This window comes from Tachyglossus aculeatus, chromosome 11 (assembly GCF_015852505.1).
Source record: "Tachyglossus aculeatus isolate mTacAcu1 chromosome 11, mTacAcu1.pri, whole genome shotgun sequence".
NCBI classification, from domain to species: domain Eukaryota; kingdom Metazoa; phylum Chordata; class Mammalia; order Monotremata; family Tachyglossidae; genus Tachyglossus; species Tachyglossus aculeatus.
The window spans coordinates 19,478,378-19,497,519 of record NC_052076.1 but is presented as its reverse complement, the minus strand read 5'-3'; the positions used below and the strand labels follow the sequence as shown (position 1 = coordinate 19,497,519).

The 19,142-nt window shown below is 53.4% G+C and overlaps 1 protein-coding gene and 1 non-coding gene across 2 annotated transcripts; one reads left to right on the top strand and one right to left on the bottom strand.

Annotated features, from left to right (window-relative positions):
• Window positions 1-814: 814 nt before the first annotated feature.
• On the bottom strand, window positions 815-952 carry LOC119935428. Its single transcript, XR_005453312.1, has one exon. It is a non-coding gene; the product is annotated as a small nucleolar RNA SNORA7 (small nucleolar RNA).
• Window positions 953-7,466: 6,514 nt separating this feature from the next.
• BSX (brain specific homeobox) lies at window positions 7,467-11,934 on the top strand. The gene is made up of 3 exons (XM_038754657.1): window positions 7,467-7,734; window positions 10,119-10,315; window positions 11,692-11,934. Exons 1-3 carry the CDS (start codon window positions 7,467-7,469, stop codon window positions 11,932-11,934), a joined length of 708 nt encoding a protein of 235 aa, XP_038610585.1.
• Window positions 11,935-19,142: the final 7,208 nt, after the last annotated feature.

The following is a 19,142-nucleotide window of genomic DNA, read 5'->3' as shown; positions in this document are numbered from 1 at the left end:
ATCAATGTTATTTATCAAGCACTTATTTTGTGCAGAACACTGTACTTGGCACTTGGGAGAATACAATACAACAGAGTTGGTAGACTTGGAGTTGGAGTTGGTAGAGTTGGTAGTTGGTTTCCCTGTCCAGCAGGAGCATCTAGTTTGACATCTTACAGCCAGAGTACATTCTCCCTGTCCCTCAGTGCTGCGCAATATATTTTTTAAAAAATCAATCTGCTCGAGCTTAATGAAAACTGTTACAACAGTTTTTGCCAGAGGTAAGTGTGTTTCCTTCCACAACAGTCCTGATCCCTACTCTTGGTTCTTTCCCAGCTTAAACGAATACTCACTGCTCCAAAAGGGAGAAGAGGAGGAATAAGAGAGAAGAGGGCGATTGGCAAGCTTTGATTTTGCTGACTGAAATGGTTTAGGTACAAATTTGTCTGGATTCTATACCTTGTCCAAGCTGAATAAGAAAAACTCCAAAATTTAAGTGTAATAATAATGATAACATTACTATCATAATCATTAATAATGATAATAATAATAATTGTGGTATTTGTTCAGCACCTACTATGTGCAAAGCAATGTGCTAAGCATCTTGGGTCTCGTCTTGTTTTATGCTGTTGAGTTGTCTCTGACCCATAACGACTCCTTAGACACATCTCTCCTGGAACGCCCCACCTCCACCTGCAATCATTATGGTAGTGTGTCCACAGAATTTTCTTGGTAAAAGTATGGAAGTGGTTTACCATTGCCATCTTCTGTGCAGTAAACTTGAGTCTCTGCCCTCAACTTTCTCCACTGCTGTGCCCAGCACAAGTGAGTTTTGACTTGTAGCAGATTACCTTCCATTTGCTAGCCACTGCCCAAGCTAGGAATGGAGTGGTTATGCCTCTGTTTGACTCTCCCTCCCTTAGCCGAGACTGGTAGGGAACTGAAAACTCTCCAGATGTGATCCTGAGAGGGGTTGCACAAGGGCATATGAGATAATCTGGTTGGACATGGTCCTTGTTCCACATGGGGATCACAGTCCAAGTAGGAGGGAGAACAAATGAGGAAATGGAGAATCAGAGAAATGAAGTAACTTGTCCAAGATCCCACACCATGCAAATGAAGGAGCTGGAATTAGAACTCAGGTCCTCTGGCTCCCAGGCTTGGGCTACTAGGTCACACTGCTTCCAATGCAGAAGTTGGAAGGAGAGAATTTCATTGCAGATGCTTGATTGACTGATCCAGCCACAGGTGTCTACTTGGAGGAGGGTGGGATTGGGTCGGGGAGCGGGGGTGGGAGGGATAGCAAATTTTTGAGCTCTTTTAGAGAAACAATAGGAATGAGATCAATCTGGATATAGTCCAGCTTGGAGGCAGCAGGAGGCAGCAGTTGATCTCTAAGTCATGACTGTTTGCTAGAAAGTCATTCAGTCATATTTATTGAGTGCTTACTGTGTGCAGAGCACTGTACTAAGTGCTTGGGAAGTACAAATCGGCAACAAATAGAGACGGTCCCTACCTAATCTCGACATAGACAACTGTTTCAGTGGGCCTGTCCTCCCTTAACCCACTCACTGCCTTTGATTTTTATGGTTACTGCTGTTTGGATAAATATGTCCCTCCCCCATTCTTCAGGGCAAAGTATTCCAACTCAGGCCCTTGGTTGCTGGGTCATTCCAGAGGGAAGTTGGGAACTGGTAGTTTGAAGAGCCCTCTAGTGATATTGCACAGGACACCACCTCCACTCCCAGGACACCTCTCAAGTTCCATTCCAGCCTAGCAATCCTGGGTCACCACTAACACCATCATCACAGCATCAACTGAGCACCTGCTGTGGGCAGAACCCAGTACTGGCACTTGGGTATGTACAACAGAAGGAAGAGGGCCTTAGCCACAAGATGCTTTCAATAGAATGCAGCTGAGAAACCAACCAGTCCAGCATGAATTGAGATTGCTGCTCTTCAAGGCTCAAGCTCTAGAGGTATCTCAAAGCCAAATCTAGGAGCAGCCAATCTTATTCCACTACGCAAGTTTCTACACATTTCCTAATGAGGCCTACCAGCTCCCAGTGGAGTGGGGCCTTTGACTGCTGTGGCCTGGAGATCTTGGTTCAGTCGAGGTAAGACACTGGGGAGATCCACTGTCAATTCTCCAGACTTGCCTTTCACTCGCGGGGTGACCTCAGGCAAGTCATATGGTATTTCTGGGCTTTGTTTTCCTCATCTATGGAAATCTTTGCCTCCTCTTCCTCTTCCTTCACCTCCTCCCATTAATGCTCTAAAGACGGATGAATGCTCCTACCAGGAGAGTTGTAGGGGGTCTCAAGGAAAGATGCTCTAAATGCAAAGAGGGCTAAAATCAGAGGAGGCTGTGATTTAGACCTTCAGCTCAGTTACTTTTGGCAATGTGAGGACTATGGAAGAAAAGCTAAGGAATACGCTAGACTGTAAGCTCACTGTGGGCAGGGAATATGCCTGTTATAATGTTATATTGTACTCTCCCAACTGCTCAGTACAGTGCTCTTCACACAGCAAGCACTCAATAAATATGATTGATTGAGTGATTGAGTCCACTCTGGGCTGATATGGGAAAAAAAGAGTAATATTTCATCTGGGCATTACATTGTGAGAGGACTACCTGCCCCTTGAGGAAAAAAATCACATTATTTCATGTTCAATGTACAACAAAGCTGGTATTGCTGCATAGTTCTGAAAAAAAATGAAGCCAAACCCTGTAGGTGAGAGTCTACTAGGACTAGTTCTGCCTGCTCTGAAGATTTGAGTCACTTAAAAAGCAAGATCCAAACAGACCCGTTAACCCTCATCTGTAACTAAGAAAAGAGAGCTGATCCTTCATGGACAATAAATAGCAGGTTCTAAGCCATCAGTCCTTTGCCGAGTTCCTGTTTCTCACAATATACTGAGGGGGAGAGTACAGGGAAAGGACTTTCATTCATGCCCCTAGTGTATACCAGGCTGGAGATTTCCAGAATTAAATGAAAGGTTTTAACCCGCTGAGATGGTTGCACTGGGGATTACTCCCCCACGAGTGTTCTGATGTTCTCACATTACATTAGCCGGGCAATTTGAATCCCCTATCCTTGAACATGGACGAATGCGATTTCCCAACCTAATTTCCAGTTTAAAAGCATTATTGGAAGATGCATTTGCTGGCTGCTACTGGCAGCTGATTCCTTTCCCCTAGACATGTCAACCACTTTGGTAGTGCTTAAAATAAAGTACCCAGATAGATACAAGGTAAGTTGAAACAGACAACAAACAGTATAATACCGAATGTTATGGGTAAAGTGTGTTACTCAGATCCTGCACAAATACATTTCTTCCTTTATTTTGAAGGCCATAGTGGAGGCAACTTGGGGCTAATGCAAGTAAAGGAGACATCTCTCCCTTTGATCATCAAAAAGGTGATCTTTTCAGGAAACGAAGCCCCATCCAGAAAGAAGGTTTTGTGTGGAGCGGACATGAAAGGAAAGGGCTTGCTTAATTATCAACCCGGGAGCAAGACTCCCTGTCTTTTAGAACACGAACAGAGACATCTGCGGGAGCAACTGGTTTTTGCCCTCCTTGCAGTGTGGATATGCCTCTGTGTGTGTGTGTGTGTGTGTGTGTGTGTGTGTGTGTGTGTGTGTGTGTTGTGTGTGTGTGTGTTTGCGTTTGTGTGTGCGTGCATGTGCGCAATATATTTGCAAGTTACACCTGCTCAGCCTTGCAGATAGCCACACGCCCCCTCAACCAGGATGTGAAATGCTGTGAAAGAAAAAAAAAGACGAAAGAAATTTAAAAATTGCTGGTTTCGTTGATTTCACCTCCTCGCGGGGACAGGATAGATCGGTACAGAGCAACGAACACTCCGGGTGCCTGGTTTCGGGTGATTTACCAGGCTTTTTCTCAGACAGGCGTTTGCCTCAGTCTGCCTGTGTCTTCACAACCCGGACGAAGAGGAGCGCTCAGGCAACCATCAACTTCGTCCAAGAAAAATCGCAACGCTTTTGAGAAAACCGTTTCCGTTTCGTTTGGTTCCGCCTAAGCTTCACCGACCCAGCCGTTTTCCCCCCGAATCGAAATCGGCGACGCTGGCCCCAGGCCCGGCCCGATGGGCTGGCATAGACGCGACCTCAGGATGGTGGGCAGCGGTCGGGGGTGGGGTGGGGTGACCGGATGGTGGGGTGGGGACTCACAGGGACCAGAAGGCCCCTCCCCGCCCCAATCCCGGCCGCCCCTGACTGTGAGCCTCGTGCGGGACAGGGATTGGGTCCCACCTGATGATCATACATCTTCCCCAGCGCTTACTACATGCTAGGCACAGAATAAGCCCTTAACGAACACCGCGATTACTATTTCCATTTTTATTCTTACAAACCAGCCCCGAGGGGCGGCAAGGCCTGTGTCCCTCCCCGGGCTCCCCGCCCTGGGCGAGTTTAGCCGGAGTTGAGGCGGGGACCGTCCCGCGCTCCGCGTGTCGACAACGATGTGTTCGCTGGGCCCGCCGCCGGACACCTGGCCAATTCGGCTCGCGCGGAGCTGTTCTGCTTTCGTATGAACGCGTGTCCGTTGGCCCGGGCCCCATGGTGGGGGGGGGGGCGGTGGATGGGGGTCCCGGCGGCGCGGGATGGAGACGAAGGAGGGGCGCAGTGGATAGGGTCGCCGGTGCTCGAGCCGCTCGCCGGCTGAACAGTCCCCCGTTCGGGGGGTCCTGATTTGGGGGACGCCCCCAGCATCGCTCTCTCCCCTCGGGCTCCCGAGGCTCCTCTGGTCGGCACGGGCCGGCGCCGAATCCCCGCCGTCCCGCTCTCGGGGGGCCGCCGTCCGAGGCCCCGAGCTGGACAAGCCAGGGCCCCCAACCCCGGACCGAAGGCAAGGAAAGAGACGCCAGCCAGTCCGCCTTCCTACCACCTTCTTTCTTCTCGGACCCGGGCCGGAACGGAGGCGGAGGAGCCCCACCTGGTCCCAAAGTCTGGCTCCGAGGCTCGACCTCGCCCACCGGGCGGGCCGGAGGGAGGGGACGAAACCTTACGGCCCCCGATCATAGCCTTTTCCTCTCTTCCATCTCTCCTCTCCCTGCTTTCGGAGGGACCCCGCTAACATCGCCGGCGCGCCCCCCCTGAAACGGGGCAAAGGGTTGAGGAGTGGAAGAAGTGGTTAGCTACAAGACTGACACCCATTTTCCCGTCCGGAAATCCGAGTGGAATTCCTCGGCTGACTACATGTCCAAGCGCCCCCACCACCACCCGTCCCACCTCTTAACCGAAGACAAACTGTCCAGAGTGGTTTGTATGCCCCCAAGGATCTTGCAACTAGCCGCTTGCCCAGGGTGAGAAATAACCCGGGACGGACAAGTAGCAGAGATTGCTCAACTCAGTTAATTTTATTGACTTAATAACTGCCTTTGAGATTGATTTTTTTCTTCTTATTTTTTTCTACTATCTCGGAAGCCACGTAAAACTCACCGGCATGTGGACTAATTCATAAGTCTAACAAAGTTGGGTCGACACCCGATAAATATCCACGCCTGAGGTTTTTCACATGTCTCCCACACAGAAGGGAACCCGTCAGAAACCAGTACGGGGGACCGGGGGCGGGGGAGGGCGGAGTGAGAAGGGACGGAGGGACGGGGAGGAGGTGGCTATCGCATATCTACAGAAAATATAGAAATGCCCACGGTCTCCCCCTTCATCCCCTTCCACCTTTCCCGAACGACCACGTTCGAGAATCAAAACACGTTGCCGGTCCAGAGCCGGCGAGATCAGGCTTCATTAAGGCCTCCTGATTGCCGGCGTCTACTCTTTCACAGGTTTTTCTTTTTCCTCTCTCCCTGCTCCCCTTTCCCCCTCTATTTACCATTTACCAGCTCATCCGTATGGAATACGAGGCTTCCACTTCCTGGAGAACGGTACTTTGAGGTCTAATTGATTCTGGTAATTAATTTGTTCTACCTGCTAGATCAGATGGAAATCCTAGCGGCTCGCCCAAGGATTAGCACTTGGCTTTCTAACACCTCCTCTAATTATCTAATAGCATGGGTTGTGAGGATTCAGGCTCTATTAAAACACTTTTACTATTAGCGGCAGTGATTGGAATTGTGATGACGACTAGATTTCAACAAATTAGAGCTTAAAAACCGGGAGATGGAGGAGAAGTGGCTTCTTTTAATTTCCCCGAGTTAAACATCAATAATTAGAGCAATTTTCGGAGATGCGAGCCGAAATTACCCCTGCTGTGCTGTAGACTATCACCTTAATTTTAGCAAATTGACTCCAGGGAAATAAATGGGACAGATTAGAACAAGACAAACAGAAAAGACAAAAGATAACAAGGGGATGAGTGAGGAGGATGGACGGGAAAGCCAAGTAGGGAAAACTGTCCCTGCCAAGATAAGAATGTGGGGTTGGGGAGAGATTGAGGGTTTATAGTGGGAAGCAGTATAGGGGACTAGGAGTGGTGAGGGCGCATGAGAACCCCAGTTCCTAAAAGGCGAGGGGGAATAGAGGGTGATTGGCGCTTGGAAGGATGTGTATAAGTCTCAGACAGTCGGGTAATTCAAACTGGATCCCGCTAACCCAGAGTTAAGAGGGTATTTTTTTTTGGGGGGGGGGACGCAAATTTTTACCTGAATAATACGGATAATCTCCCTCCCTCTCCCGGGGTGCAGGAAGGCTCGGTTCCCGGGTCCCATTCGCCTCCTCTTTTCTTTTTCTTTCTGCTAACCCTGGGCTCTCGCCCCTCAGTTACCCACACCAAGCGCGCAAACCTCCGGGGAAGCCGCCCCTCCGGGACTCGAGCCTTAACTGGGGAACGGGGCTGACTAAAGAGTGGGGAGTAACTTTGGCTTTTTCCTTCTCCTCTAAAGCGCTAAAGGACTGGGAGGTTATTTCAGGGGCCTGGACGGCACGGTGCTCTCCAGAGCGCTTTTACGCACCGCTCCGCGCGCGCGCGGATTCCCTCCCACCCGCACTCTCGCCCCGGCCCCGGCCCCGGCCCCGGCCCCGGCCCCGAGGGACCGGGCTGGATTCAGCACCTCGGACAACACCGGGCCCCGCCCCGCCCCGCCCCGCCCCGTCACCCCGTTCCCTGCCTGCTCCAGCCCTCCTCCCCCTAGAGTGAGTGCCCCATCCCCTTCCCCCCATCGCTGCCGCCTCGCCATTGGCTCTCCCCGCTCCCTCTCCACTCGCCTATCGGCCCGTCCCACCCCTGCGCTTCTCCCGAGCCGGGCTGGCCCGACCAGAAGGGAGAAAGAGAGAAAGAGAGCGTACTTGCACCCAGGGAGGAGAGCCCAGAGGGGTGGCGCCCCCCCTCCCCCTGGCCCACCTCTCTCCTCCTCTTCCTCCTCCTCCTCCTCCTTTTCCTCCTCGTCCTCCCCCTCCTCCTCTTTTTTCTCCTCCTCTTTCTCCTTCTCCTTCTCCTCCTCCTCCTCCTCCCCTTTCCCTCCTCCCCACCGCCCCCGCCCCGGCCGGACCGCCCGTCGCCTCCGCCATGAACCTCAACTTCACCTCCCCGGTCCACCCAGCGGTGTCTTCCCAGCGGCCCACGTCCTTCTTCATCGAGGACATTCTACTGCACAAGCCCAAGCCGCTGCGCGAGGTGCCCCCCGACCCGTTCGCCGGCTCTCTGGCCTCCCGGGTGCCCCTGCTAGACTATGGCTACCCGCTCATGCCCGCGCCGACGCTTCTGGCCCCACACCCGCATCACCCGCTGCACAAGAGTGACCACCACCACCACCCCTACTTCCTCACCGCCTCCGGTAAGTGGGAGGGCCCGGCCGGGGGTTGCAAGGTCCTGCCAGGCCGGGGAAAGAGTGGAGGTCAGGGCCGCCCGCCCAGAGGGCCCCTCTCCCGAAGGGAAAGCAACGGGTGATGGAGGTTTTATCGCGCTCAGACTGTCCACGGGATCCCAACGTATCCTCTTCATTGTCACCCTTCTTCTCCTGTTCTTCCTCCTTCTCCTCCTCCTCGTTGCCATCCTCCTCCTTCTCCTCATCTTCAACCCCCTTACGGTCACCATCACCATCACTATCACTATCACCAGCATTATCATCGTTACTGTCTTGCTCTGGTCGTACCGGATTCCCGGGAGGACCCCCTTGTCACTCGACGGCATTTTGAAACCAAGGCCGGTCAGTTCCTGCCTCTGATCCCGCCCGCGGCCCCAGACAGCCAGGAAGCCCCTCCGCGTCTGCCCTGACCCCCTGGGTCCACCAGCGCAGCCCAACCGGTTTCCTCAGGGAGCTGAGGGGGGCGAAGAGGGTGGAGAACTGGCCTGGGCTGGGCCCAGCTGGCCTCTAGGACTTGGGCTCAATCTCCTGTTCGAGTTCTTCAGGCCAAGGCGATTTGGCCCTACCGTGAGGGTTCAGGCCCCAGCGGGTTCGGATATCAGCGGGTTCCGGGTTGAGGAGCCACCGGCTGGGCAAGGGGCTGGAAAAGGGGGTGCGTGAGGTTGAAATCCTCCTCCGAACAGGAAAAGGCCCTTCTCGATTCGGGATTTCATGTCATTCGGGATATTTCGTTGGGCGGAGGCCCCCGCTTCGACTCCCACACCGAGAGCAGGCAGTACCGAGGACGGGAAAGCGGCGGCTCCCCTACGAAGACCCGATCTTGGGAGGAGGGGAAAACGGGAACGGACAGAGAAGGAGGAGAGGGGGAGAAACGGGAATCAGGGCCGTGGAGACCGCGAGCCGGGTGAGGAGGAAGGGGATTGAGGGCAGCCCCTGGCTTCGAGACCCCTGATAAAAACCCGCCTCCTCCGAACTCCCCCGCAGACGGACAGGGGCGGCCCGCGCGCGATTCCTCTCCCATGAACGAACGTTCTCCGTGGACCAGGGCTCCCGGTTTTCACTCCCCACCCGGCCCCAGAGCGGGCACATCCCCCAGGGGTCGGGACCTTGGCGACAGCAGGGGCCGTTTTCCCCAAAGATGGAGATGGTTTCCCCACGTCCCGGTGCGGACGGCTTCCCGGCCTGGAGGGGCGGCCAGGAGGAGGATGGAAGAGCGGGCAGAGGGGTCCGGCTCCCTGTAGGAAAAGGGCAAGATAGGGTTGGGCCCAGCGAGGGGTCTGGCCTGAGCCGCCCTCGAGAGGGGAAACCAATTGAATCGGAGGAGGGCTTGTTCGGCTTCCCTCACCCCAAGCCTTCGGCCCCTGATTTCCAGCGGAGGAGGGCTCACCCCTCCCCTCATAGCGGCTCCCCCAGAATCGGGGTGCTTGAGGGGTGGCGTTCAATCGCCTCTCCCCGGCGATTGCCGGACTGCTTGGAGAAGGCTCTAAGTGGAAGACCCCTCCAATCGATCCGGGGTCGACCTCACTGCGAGGAGGAGGTTGTAGGGGAAAGTTGGGAAGTGGAGGGGGGTTCCAGGACTTCCCCCTCCCAGGCGCCATCCCCTGGGTCCCCGAAAGGAAGTTCCTCCCTTCTCGCCCCCTCCGGAGGCCTCTCTGGATTCCGTTCCGGGAAAGGGTCTGCAGGGCCCAGCTGCTGCCATCTCCCCTTCTCCTTCAGGGCTTCCCCAGGGACAGGAGCCTGTGCAAGCTCCTGGAAATAGTGGCCTTGCTATTATCCTAATCCTTGTGTCCTCGTGCTCCTCCTATTCAGAGGCGAGATCCCAAAGAACATCAAGCACTCTTGTCATCCCTCCTATTTCTCTCCGGGAGTCGCCGACCCAATTCTCGGAGAGGAAGGGAACTGAAGCTCAGAACCAAAGTCGGAGTCGGGCTCAGGATCCAGGAGTCCTGCCTCCCAGCGCGGCGCGTCCGGGTGGTCGGGGTTATACCCACTTCCCGCGCTCTCACGGCGTCTTTCATTCGATCTTATTTATTGGGCGCTTACCGTGTGCAGAGCACTGCAAACTCCGGGGAGAGTATAGTCTAACAATAAACAAACACACTCCCTTCCCACAGCGAGCTTACAGTTTGGGGTGGGGGGGTGGGGGGGAGACAGACATTAATACAAATAAATAAAATTACAGATATGTACATAAGTGCTGTGGGGCCGGGAGTGGGGAAGAACAAAGGAAGCAAGTCAAGGAGACGCAGAAGGGAATGGGAGAAGGGGAAAGGGGGCTTAGGGAAGGCCTCTTGGAGGAGATGCGCCTTCAATAAAGCTTTGAAGGGGGGGAAAGTAATTGTCTTTTCTCGCAGGTGTGCCTGTCCCCGCGCTGTTCCCGCACCCTCCGCACGCCGAGCTCCCGGGGAAGCACTGCCGGCGCCGCAAAGCCCGCACCGTGTTCTCCGACTCCCAGCTGTCGGGGTTGGAGAAGAGGTTCGAGATCCAGCGCTACCTGTCCACCCCTGAACGCGTGGAGCTGGCCACGGCGCTCAGCCTGTCCGAGACGCAGGTATGGCCCAGGTGTACCGGGCGCCCGCGCAGTTGGACCCCCTCCACCCCCACCACCAAAAAAAAAATTCCCCACGCATACGCATGTACAAACATGCACATGTAAGCTTACACACGTCTAAAACACATATGCATACACATTTACAAACACACATACCTACACACACACACACACACACACACACACACACTCCTTTGGCTTGGAGAAGAGCTGGGGTAGGGCGTTCCCCTGATCCCAGACTCCGGGGGCCTTCAGGGGTCTCCCCGTCCAACTTCCTGACTCCGGGTTCCGAAAGACAGCGCCGGGACACACCATTCTCTCCCTCGGTCATCAGGGCCTCTCCGCCACTCCCCACCCCCCTCGCCCCGCCCGGGGCCTGGTCTCCGGGGCAGCGAGGATAGTGGAGCGGTCTCCCCCCGACAGGAACGATGCATGCTTCCCTGGGCACCCCAGCCCACCCATCTCAGGCTGCTCCTCTTGGTTGTGAACAGAGAGACCGACCCCGATGCCCGAGCCCGGTTCGTTCCGGCCAGCCCGCCCCCCGCAGACCCGCCGGGCCCAGCCCGGAGTCGGAGGCGGGGCGGGCCCCGCCGAAGGTTCTTGGCCGAAGTCCCGGCCGGGGTCCGGACGGCCGCGTACCGGCCCAGAACCTCCGGCGGGGAGCGGCTCAGACCGACTCTCGTCCGCTCCCGTTTTCCCAGGTTCCTCCGTCTCTTCCCGGACCCGCGCCGGTCCGTTCTTAAGAAACAGGGCTCGGACAGGTATAGCGCGGGCCTCATGGTCTCTGGCTGGTGCTGCTGTTAGGATCCGCCCAAACTCTTCCCAACACCGAGGTCATTGCTAGGAGTGAATCTATATCGGATCTGTCCCGAGCCGAAGGATGATGTCTGTATATGGGTGTGCGCTCACGCGCCTGTGTATATGTTTGGACGTATGTGTGCTTGTACATTTGTGTGCATGTGCGCTTAGACTTGGGTATGTATGTGTGCATAAATATCGGATGGGTGTTCCAATAGGAATGCTGATTTCTAATAATCACACAATGCGCCTGCAAAATGCGATGGGATACCGCTAATTTGAACGCCAATAAGATTAATAATAAGAACGCGAGAGTTTTAAATAATAATGCCGACCATAACGCTAATTGCAACGCCAATACGTCTAAGACCAATAACGCTAGTAAGAACAACGCAAGTTACCGCTAATGCTAATGCCGATACCGCCAATCATGGTGGAATACTGCTAAGGGAATAATGGACTAAATGGGCTAAAAATGCGGCCAAGAGGGCGGGAAGCGGCCCTTTTGCAAGATCGCGGAGGGTAACCGCGCCGCCGGGCGGCCCACTCGGCCCGTCTCCCCTTTCTCTTCCTGAAAGGTGAAAACGTGGTTTCAGAACCGCAGGATGAAACACAAGAAGCAGCTGCGGAAGAGCCAAGACGAGCCCAAGGCGCCGGGCGGGTCGGAGAGCTCCGAGCGCAGCCCCCGCGGGCCCGAGCCGTCCCCCGCCCCCGAGCCGCGACCCGGCCCTCCCGCCGGACCTTTCGCGCTGACCGAGCCCGAGCCCGAGGTGGATATTGGGGAGGAGGGGGAGCTGGGCCCAGGGCCGCACCTGCTCTAAGGGGCCGGGAGGACGGCGGGGGCGGGGGGCGCCCATATCCCCCACCGGACCCCGCTCCGGGGCCCGGGATGCCCGGATCTCCGGCTTCCCGGAGAGAAGGCTCACGACGCTCCCTGGCCCGGAGGAGTTCCCAACGCCGACGACCCCACTCCCTGGGTTCCTCCAGACCCCGGCCCCGTCGGGGCCCCTCCATCCTCCCCCATCTACCTGCCCGCCTGCCCGCCTGCCGTCCTCACTTGGGAGCGGCCTAGGGGAGGACGCTGAGACTCTAACTCCTGGCCGAGGCGGAGGGGGAGGGGTCCCCCGGAATCCAGCCCTGCTTCGCCCTCTCCTCCCCCGCCCCCCGGCGTCCTCTCCCCCTTCCCTGATGCCCTCCGCCGCCCCTGCCCGGCCCCGCAGAGCCAACGGTCAAGCGGCGGAGACTCGGCCCCGGGCGCCGGAGCGGGGAGAGCCCAGGACCGTCCGGGGGGGTGGGGGATCCTGGCTGCTCGGGACTCGACAGCCTCGGGGGAGCCCCGGGAGAGCCCCGGGAGAGCCCCGGGAGAGCCCCGGGCCCAACGGCACCGGGGAATGTAGGAGAAGGCCAGAAGCGGCAGGGAAACCGTCTCCCCCACCTCGCACACACTCCGCACTATGACAGGGCTCTGCCCCGCCGCACCCCGCAGTGCCGCCCCCCTCCCCGCCTCTCCGCGACCCCTCGGAAAACGCTCCATCTCCCAGTTTGCACTTTCTGGGGGCTGTTGGGGGCTCTCCGCGGGGGTCGCGGAGCTGGGAACCCTGCAGCCTCTGGGGGGGCCATCCGCAACCTTCTCAGTCAGTCTTATTGGACGGGCGGATGCCCAGGACGGCGGTCCTGTCAAGGGCGGCTATTTACTCTCGGGGAAACGGAGTCTGCTCGATTCCCCGTTTGACCTCCTCCCTCCTCCTCTTTCTCTCTCCCTCCTCCTTCCTCCCTGTCCTCTCCCTTCCTCCTCCCTCCTTTCTCCCTCCCTCCTCCTTCCTCCTGGTCCCCTTCTTCCCTCCCCCTTCCTTCCTCTCTGTCCCTTTGCTCCTCTTTCCTTCCTTCCCCCTCCTTCCCTACTCCCTTCGACCCCTTTCCTCCTCCGTGTCCCTTTTTCTCTCCCTCCCTCCCTCCCCGCTCCCACCTTTCTTTCCTCTCCCCTCCCTCCCTTTCCCTCCTCTCTTTCCTTCCTCCCCTTCCCCAGTCCCCTTCCTCCCTCCTTCTTTCCCTCCCTCTGGGCTCCCCAAGAATGGGTTGAACAGGCCCAAGTCCATTTTTCCAGGGCCGAGACCTGTCAGCAGGATTGAGGGTTGCAGCACACCACTTAAAATCTCCTCAAGAATTGAGATGACCCTTGATCCTTTCCTCACCCCACCCGACAGACTGTGAGGGAGGGTCGTGGGGGCTTCTGCTCTGGGTGTTCAGGAGGTGGCTGGCCTCAGTTCTGTTCATCTCTCACTCTGCAGCCACTGCAGCCTCATGGGCAGTCTGGATTAAATTGGAGGAGACTAGGGCTGGGGAGAGGCCACGGACTCCGGTTCGGTCGCAGTAAGGCAGGATTTAGGACACTCCCCTCCTTCATCAAGGACACAAATCCCAAACCCAGCTGAGCCAGCTGGCAGGAACTCCCCGGTCAGCTGAATAGTTTTCTCTGGGCCTCAGTTTCTTGTCTGTCAGGCCCCTCAAAGCCCACCCATTTTCCTGCCAATAAACAAGGGCCCCCTTTTCAGGTAAATTAATCGTTCTTTTTCATTTGTCAAGTTTTAACCTTGATCAGGACCTCTGATCCCAGTAGGTAGTTTGGTGGCAAACATAGGGGTGGGGGTTTCCAAAGTCACCCAGGGAGTTACATCAACTGACTGCTCCGGGTGCAGAACATAGATCACATTCAAACTTGCTCTCAAGACAGGCTGGAGGAGCCAAAGGGAGAGACCTATCCAAGTGACCCACTCGGCCAGGACTGGCTTTTAGGGCACTGCCTCTCACTTGAACCCCCCTCCAATCTTCCCTATAAGGACTCAACATCCCTGGACTCAGCATTCCTGTTGAGATTATCCTTCTCCCAGGACTCATGAAGATATCAGGGGCTCAGCAAGGTGAAATGATCCATCTGAAGTCACATAGCAAGGCCTTCATTATTTTGAGAGCTTTGGGGAGAGGCAATTCTGCTTTCAGAATCAATCTCAGTTCTGGTGCCCTGTTGCATAATCACACCAGTTCAGGGAATCCGTGTTGCTGACTGGAAAGTGTTGTTCAGCGCTAGCTAGCAATTCAGAGTTGACCATTGTGAGAGCCCTAAAAATCCTCCAACCTGAAAGATGAGGTCCTGGCCCTAATCTCCTCACACTATCCTTGTATTCATACATTCCCACTGCCACACTTTTCTCTCTCCCCTTTTCATCACCCCCTGATCTTGAAGCTCCTCCCAAACACTTTGCTTCTCCTCCCACTGAGCTATAGGAGAGAAGGACTACAGGACTGCAGCACAAAGTGCAAATGGTATGATTTCCACCCAGAAAAATGCTCAAAGGATAACTGGATGGTCATGATACTGGAAAAGAAAACAAGATTCATAACTACAGTTTATGTGGACTTGGGACATCGTGAGTTTCAGGAACTCCTGGCCCTTTCATAGACAGCAGTCATAATGCCAGTTTGGATTTCTATACCACCTTCCTTCCCTAAGGCTTTCACATCCAGGATCTCACTGACTCTCACAACAGTCCCGGTATTACAGCCCAGGTTCTACCACTTATGGGCTGTGTGACTTTGGGCAAGCTGTAACCTCTCCAAGCCTCAGGTTTTCCACTTTTCCAACATAGTACCCACTTCTCTTCCCTTGAGAAGGCCTATAAGAGAGGAAATTGCCTTTAATCATTGCTTTAAGAAAAAAGATACAAAGGGATAGATTAAAGTGTCCATAAAAAAGAAAGTAAAATTAATACCCTCAAAGAATTGTCCAAGTTGAATAGATGCAAAGTGATGGACAGAGAGAAGAACAGAGAGAAGATGCCCCTTCCTAGGGGAAGTGGGATGGGCTCAATGAGACTAAAGAAGTCCGTGGTATCACGGGATGAAAATCAACAGTATCTAAAGATGGGAATGAAGAACTCTACGATAGAAACCTTGTACACAGTACATTTTAAGTGTTTTTTAGAACTATTTTTAACCATCTGTTGGCCTCAGCAAAACATTTTTAATAAAAAAACGGCAAAGACAATGAAATGTACACATATGTGAATGTGCTTGAAGCTCCTAAAAGAAATGGCTGTCTCCTAGGGCAATGTCAAGGTTACAAGAGCATATGACAAGCCGTGCTCACATCCATGGTACAGTTGTCCTGTACAGTGGAATCAGGATCACCTGGATCACCTGCCCTCCCACCCTCCCTGCCTCTTCACCTCCCTGGCCTCCATCTTCAGGGTTAGAATTGGCTGTTTAACATTACTGATTTTTCCTCTTTTAGGAGCCTTAGTCCTTAGACATAAGAAATCTGTTCAACAACAATTATGAGAGGAAGCCAGAGGAGAAATGAAGAACTGCATGAACTTGATTGAACCCCAAAGGATGAATACACCAATAGAATCTCTTAGGAGATGGTTCACAGTAGAGCGGTGATTAATGATGAGTTGCGGATGGTGTAATCAATCAAGCAACCAAACAAGTTTATTGAGCACTTACTATGTGGAGGACATGGAGCTAAGCACTTGGGAGAGTACAATAGAGTTGGTTGTCACAATCCATGTTTTCATGGACCTTACAATTTATTGGGGGAGACAGACTTTAAATTACAGATAGGTGAAATGACAGAGTATAATGTACATAAGTGCTATGGGGCAGGGTGAGTAACAGAGGGCTTTGGGGTATGGACTTAAGTGCAAAGATGATGCATAAGGGAGGGAGAATAGGATGGGGTGATGAAAGGTTAGTCAGGGAAGGCTTCCTGGAGGAGACATGATTTTAATGGGGCTGTGAAGATTTTTTGGTTTTTTGTGCCAGGCACTGTACTAAGCTCTTGGGTAGATATTATTATTACTAAAATATTAGTATAATAATAATAATAGCTTCCTCAAAACTGGATTTGCAGCTGAGAAACAGTTTGATCTAGTGGATAGAGCATGGGCCTGGGAGTCAGAAGGTCCTGGATTCTAATCCTAACTCTGTCATGTGTCTGCTGTGTGATCTTGGGCAAGTCACTGAACTTCTCTGCACCTCAGTTACCTCATCTGTAAAATGGGGATTAAGATTCTAAGCCCCATATGGGACATGGACTGTGTCCATGGCTTTAACTACCACCTCTATGCCGATCGCTACCACAATCACCACATCACAAACACCACAGCTCACTCCTTATGTGAAAGCTCAGGCACCTTTAATCCCACTTCCTCCTAGGAGGGCTCAGCACACGACCGTCGATCCGGGCACAGTGTGAACCGCGGGCACAGGGATCTGTGGAATGAGTGGTCTACTTACCGAGCACTGGTGGATTTTTAATACACCCTTTCCTTTGCATCAGGCCACCCCCTGGCTGACCCAGGCAACTCCCCTTGCGCTCCCAAAGATGCTCCTACTGGATGTTCAATGCTGTCCAATGTTGTCCAATGGTCTCCGTTCATCAATCTTAGTCCCACCTCCAGTGGTTCGTTGATGTCCACCTTGTGGCCTGATCTGGCATCTTAGAGCCATGTGGGCGGGGATGTGGGGAGGAGCACCCCCAAAGCCACAAGGCATTGGGGTACTCCCTCTCTGCGCTGCGGGGCCACCTTGGACCACAGGGTGGGGAACAAGGCAGTTTGAATCTCCCGCCCCTCACCTCAGCAGAGCTCAACCTAGACCGCGGCTTAGAGCCAGGGAGAGGAAGGAACAATGAGGAAGAACCTTTTGCCTTTGGGTGGGGCTTTGTGTTAGAAGCTACTTGGGGATGGCTGAGGCAGCAAAGGCTCATCTCTCTGACCCAGAGCATAAGCCTGAAGAGGATGATGAGGTAACACGGATGATACCCAAATCTCTATCTCCAGCCCTCCTGCCTTCAAGACATCTCTACTTGGATGTTCTCCGTCACCTCAAGTTTATCATGTCCAAAACAGAATTCCTTATCTTCCCACCCAAACCCTGCCCTCCCCGTGACTTTCTCACCACCATAGATGGCACCACCATCCTTCCTGTCTCACAAGCCCATAACTTTGCAGTTATCCTTGACTCCTTTCATTCAACCCACATATTCAAACCATCACTAAATCCTGTCAGTCCCACCTTCACATCGGTAAAATCCACCCTTTTCTCTCCAACCAAACTGTTACCACGTTATGAATACTCATAACGTGTATACTCATTTATCCTATCCTGCCTGGATTATTGTAACAGCCTCCTTGCTGACCTCCCAGGCTCCTGTCTCTCCCCCACTCCAGACCATACTTCATTCTTCTGTCCAAGTCATTTTTCTACAAAAATGCTCAGGACATGTCACCACACTCCTCAAAAAACTCCAGTGGTTGCCCATCCACCTCAACATCAAATAAAAGCTTCCCACCATTGGCTTTAAAGCATTCAATCACCTTGGCCCCTCCTACCTCGTTCACCTTGCTACTCTCCTACTACAACCCAGCCTGCCCACTTCGGTCCTCTAATACTAACCTTCTCACTGTTCCTCCAACTTGCCTATCTCACCACTGACCTCTTGCTCACATCCTAACTCTGGGCTGGAACGTCCTCCCTCTTCAAATCTGACAGACTATTACTCTCCCTCCCTTCAAAGGCTTGTTGAAGGTGCATCTCCTCCAAAGGCCTTCCCTGACTAAGCCCCACCTCTCTTCTTCTCCCACTCCTTTCTGCATCACCCTGACTTGCTCCCTTTGTTCTTCCCCCTCCCAGCTCCAGTGACCTTATGTACATTTCTGTAATTCATTTATTTATATTAATGTCTGTCTCTCCCCCTCATCTAGACTGAGGCACAGAGAAGTAAAGTGACTTGCCCAAGATCACACAGCAGAAAAAAGGTGGAGTCGGAATTAGAACCCAGATCCTGCTGACTCCCAGGCCCATACTCTATCCACTAGGCCATGCTGTTTCTCCATGATAGGCAGAGTAGTGGTCAGTGACGGGTGTGAAGGACGTGAAGTGGGAGGGAGGGACTTCCAAGAAGAGGGGAGAACATGAGCAAGGGATTGACAGCGATGGAGGCTCAATAAGTAATCTGATGTTACAGGAGCAAAGTGTTCAGGCTGGGTTGCAGTGGGAGAAGAGTGAGGATAGGTAGGAGAGAGATAGCTGAGTGCCTTAAAGCCAATGGTGAGGAGTTGCAACGTGATGTGGAGAAGGATAGGCAACCGTTGGAGGTTTTTGAGATGTGGAGACGTGTGCAGAATGATGTTTTAGAAAAATATGATTTTGCAGTCTTGGAGCCTGACTTTTTAAAGTCTCGAAGTCATCCCTTCTTAAGCTTAGTTTCCTTGTCTGAAGCACGTGGCATAGTATTTTGATGGGGAGGGCTGAGAAAGAAGCAAATAGCACTCTGAGCTGAGAGAGAACTTAGCATTAGTTTCAGAGACCTGACAAGCCTCCTGTCCTGGAGAGGAGACTTTCAGTTGGTAATTTTGGCTGAGGAGGTCGTGGGCTCCAAGCCCTCCTGTCAAGATCAGATTTTCAGATCCTCTCTTAGTTATGACATTCTTCAATTTCTTACTGATCCAGTTCTCTCCTTTTTATTTTCCCATCCCCTTTATCTACTCTGCCCTATTTTGAAATAATGGTATTTGTTAAGCACTTAATATGTTCCCTTTTCCTCTCCATCCAAACCACTACCATGTTATTCATTCATTCAATTGTATTTATTGAGTGCTGTGTGCACAGCACTGTACTAAGCGCTTGGAAAGTACAATTTGGCAACAGATAGAGACAATCCCTACCCAACAATGGGCTCACAGTCTAGAAGGGGAAGACAGACAACAAAACAAGTAGATGGTGTCAATACCATTGAAATAAATAGAATTATAGATATAGATGTATCATTAATAAAATAGAGTAATAAATATGTACAAATACATACAAGTGCTGTGGGGAGGGGAAGGGGGTAGGGCAGAAGGAGGGAGTGGGAGTGATGGGGAGGGGAGGAGGAACAGAGGAAAAGAGGGGCTCAATCTGGGAAGGCCTCCTAGAAGAGGTGAGCTCTCGGGCTTTGAAGGGAGGAAGAGAGCTAGTTTGGCGGATG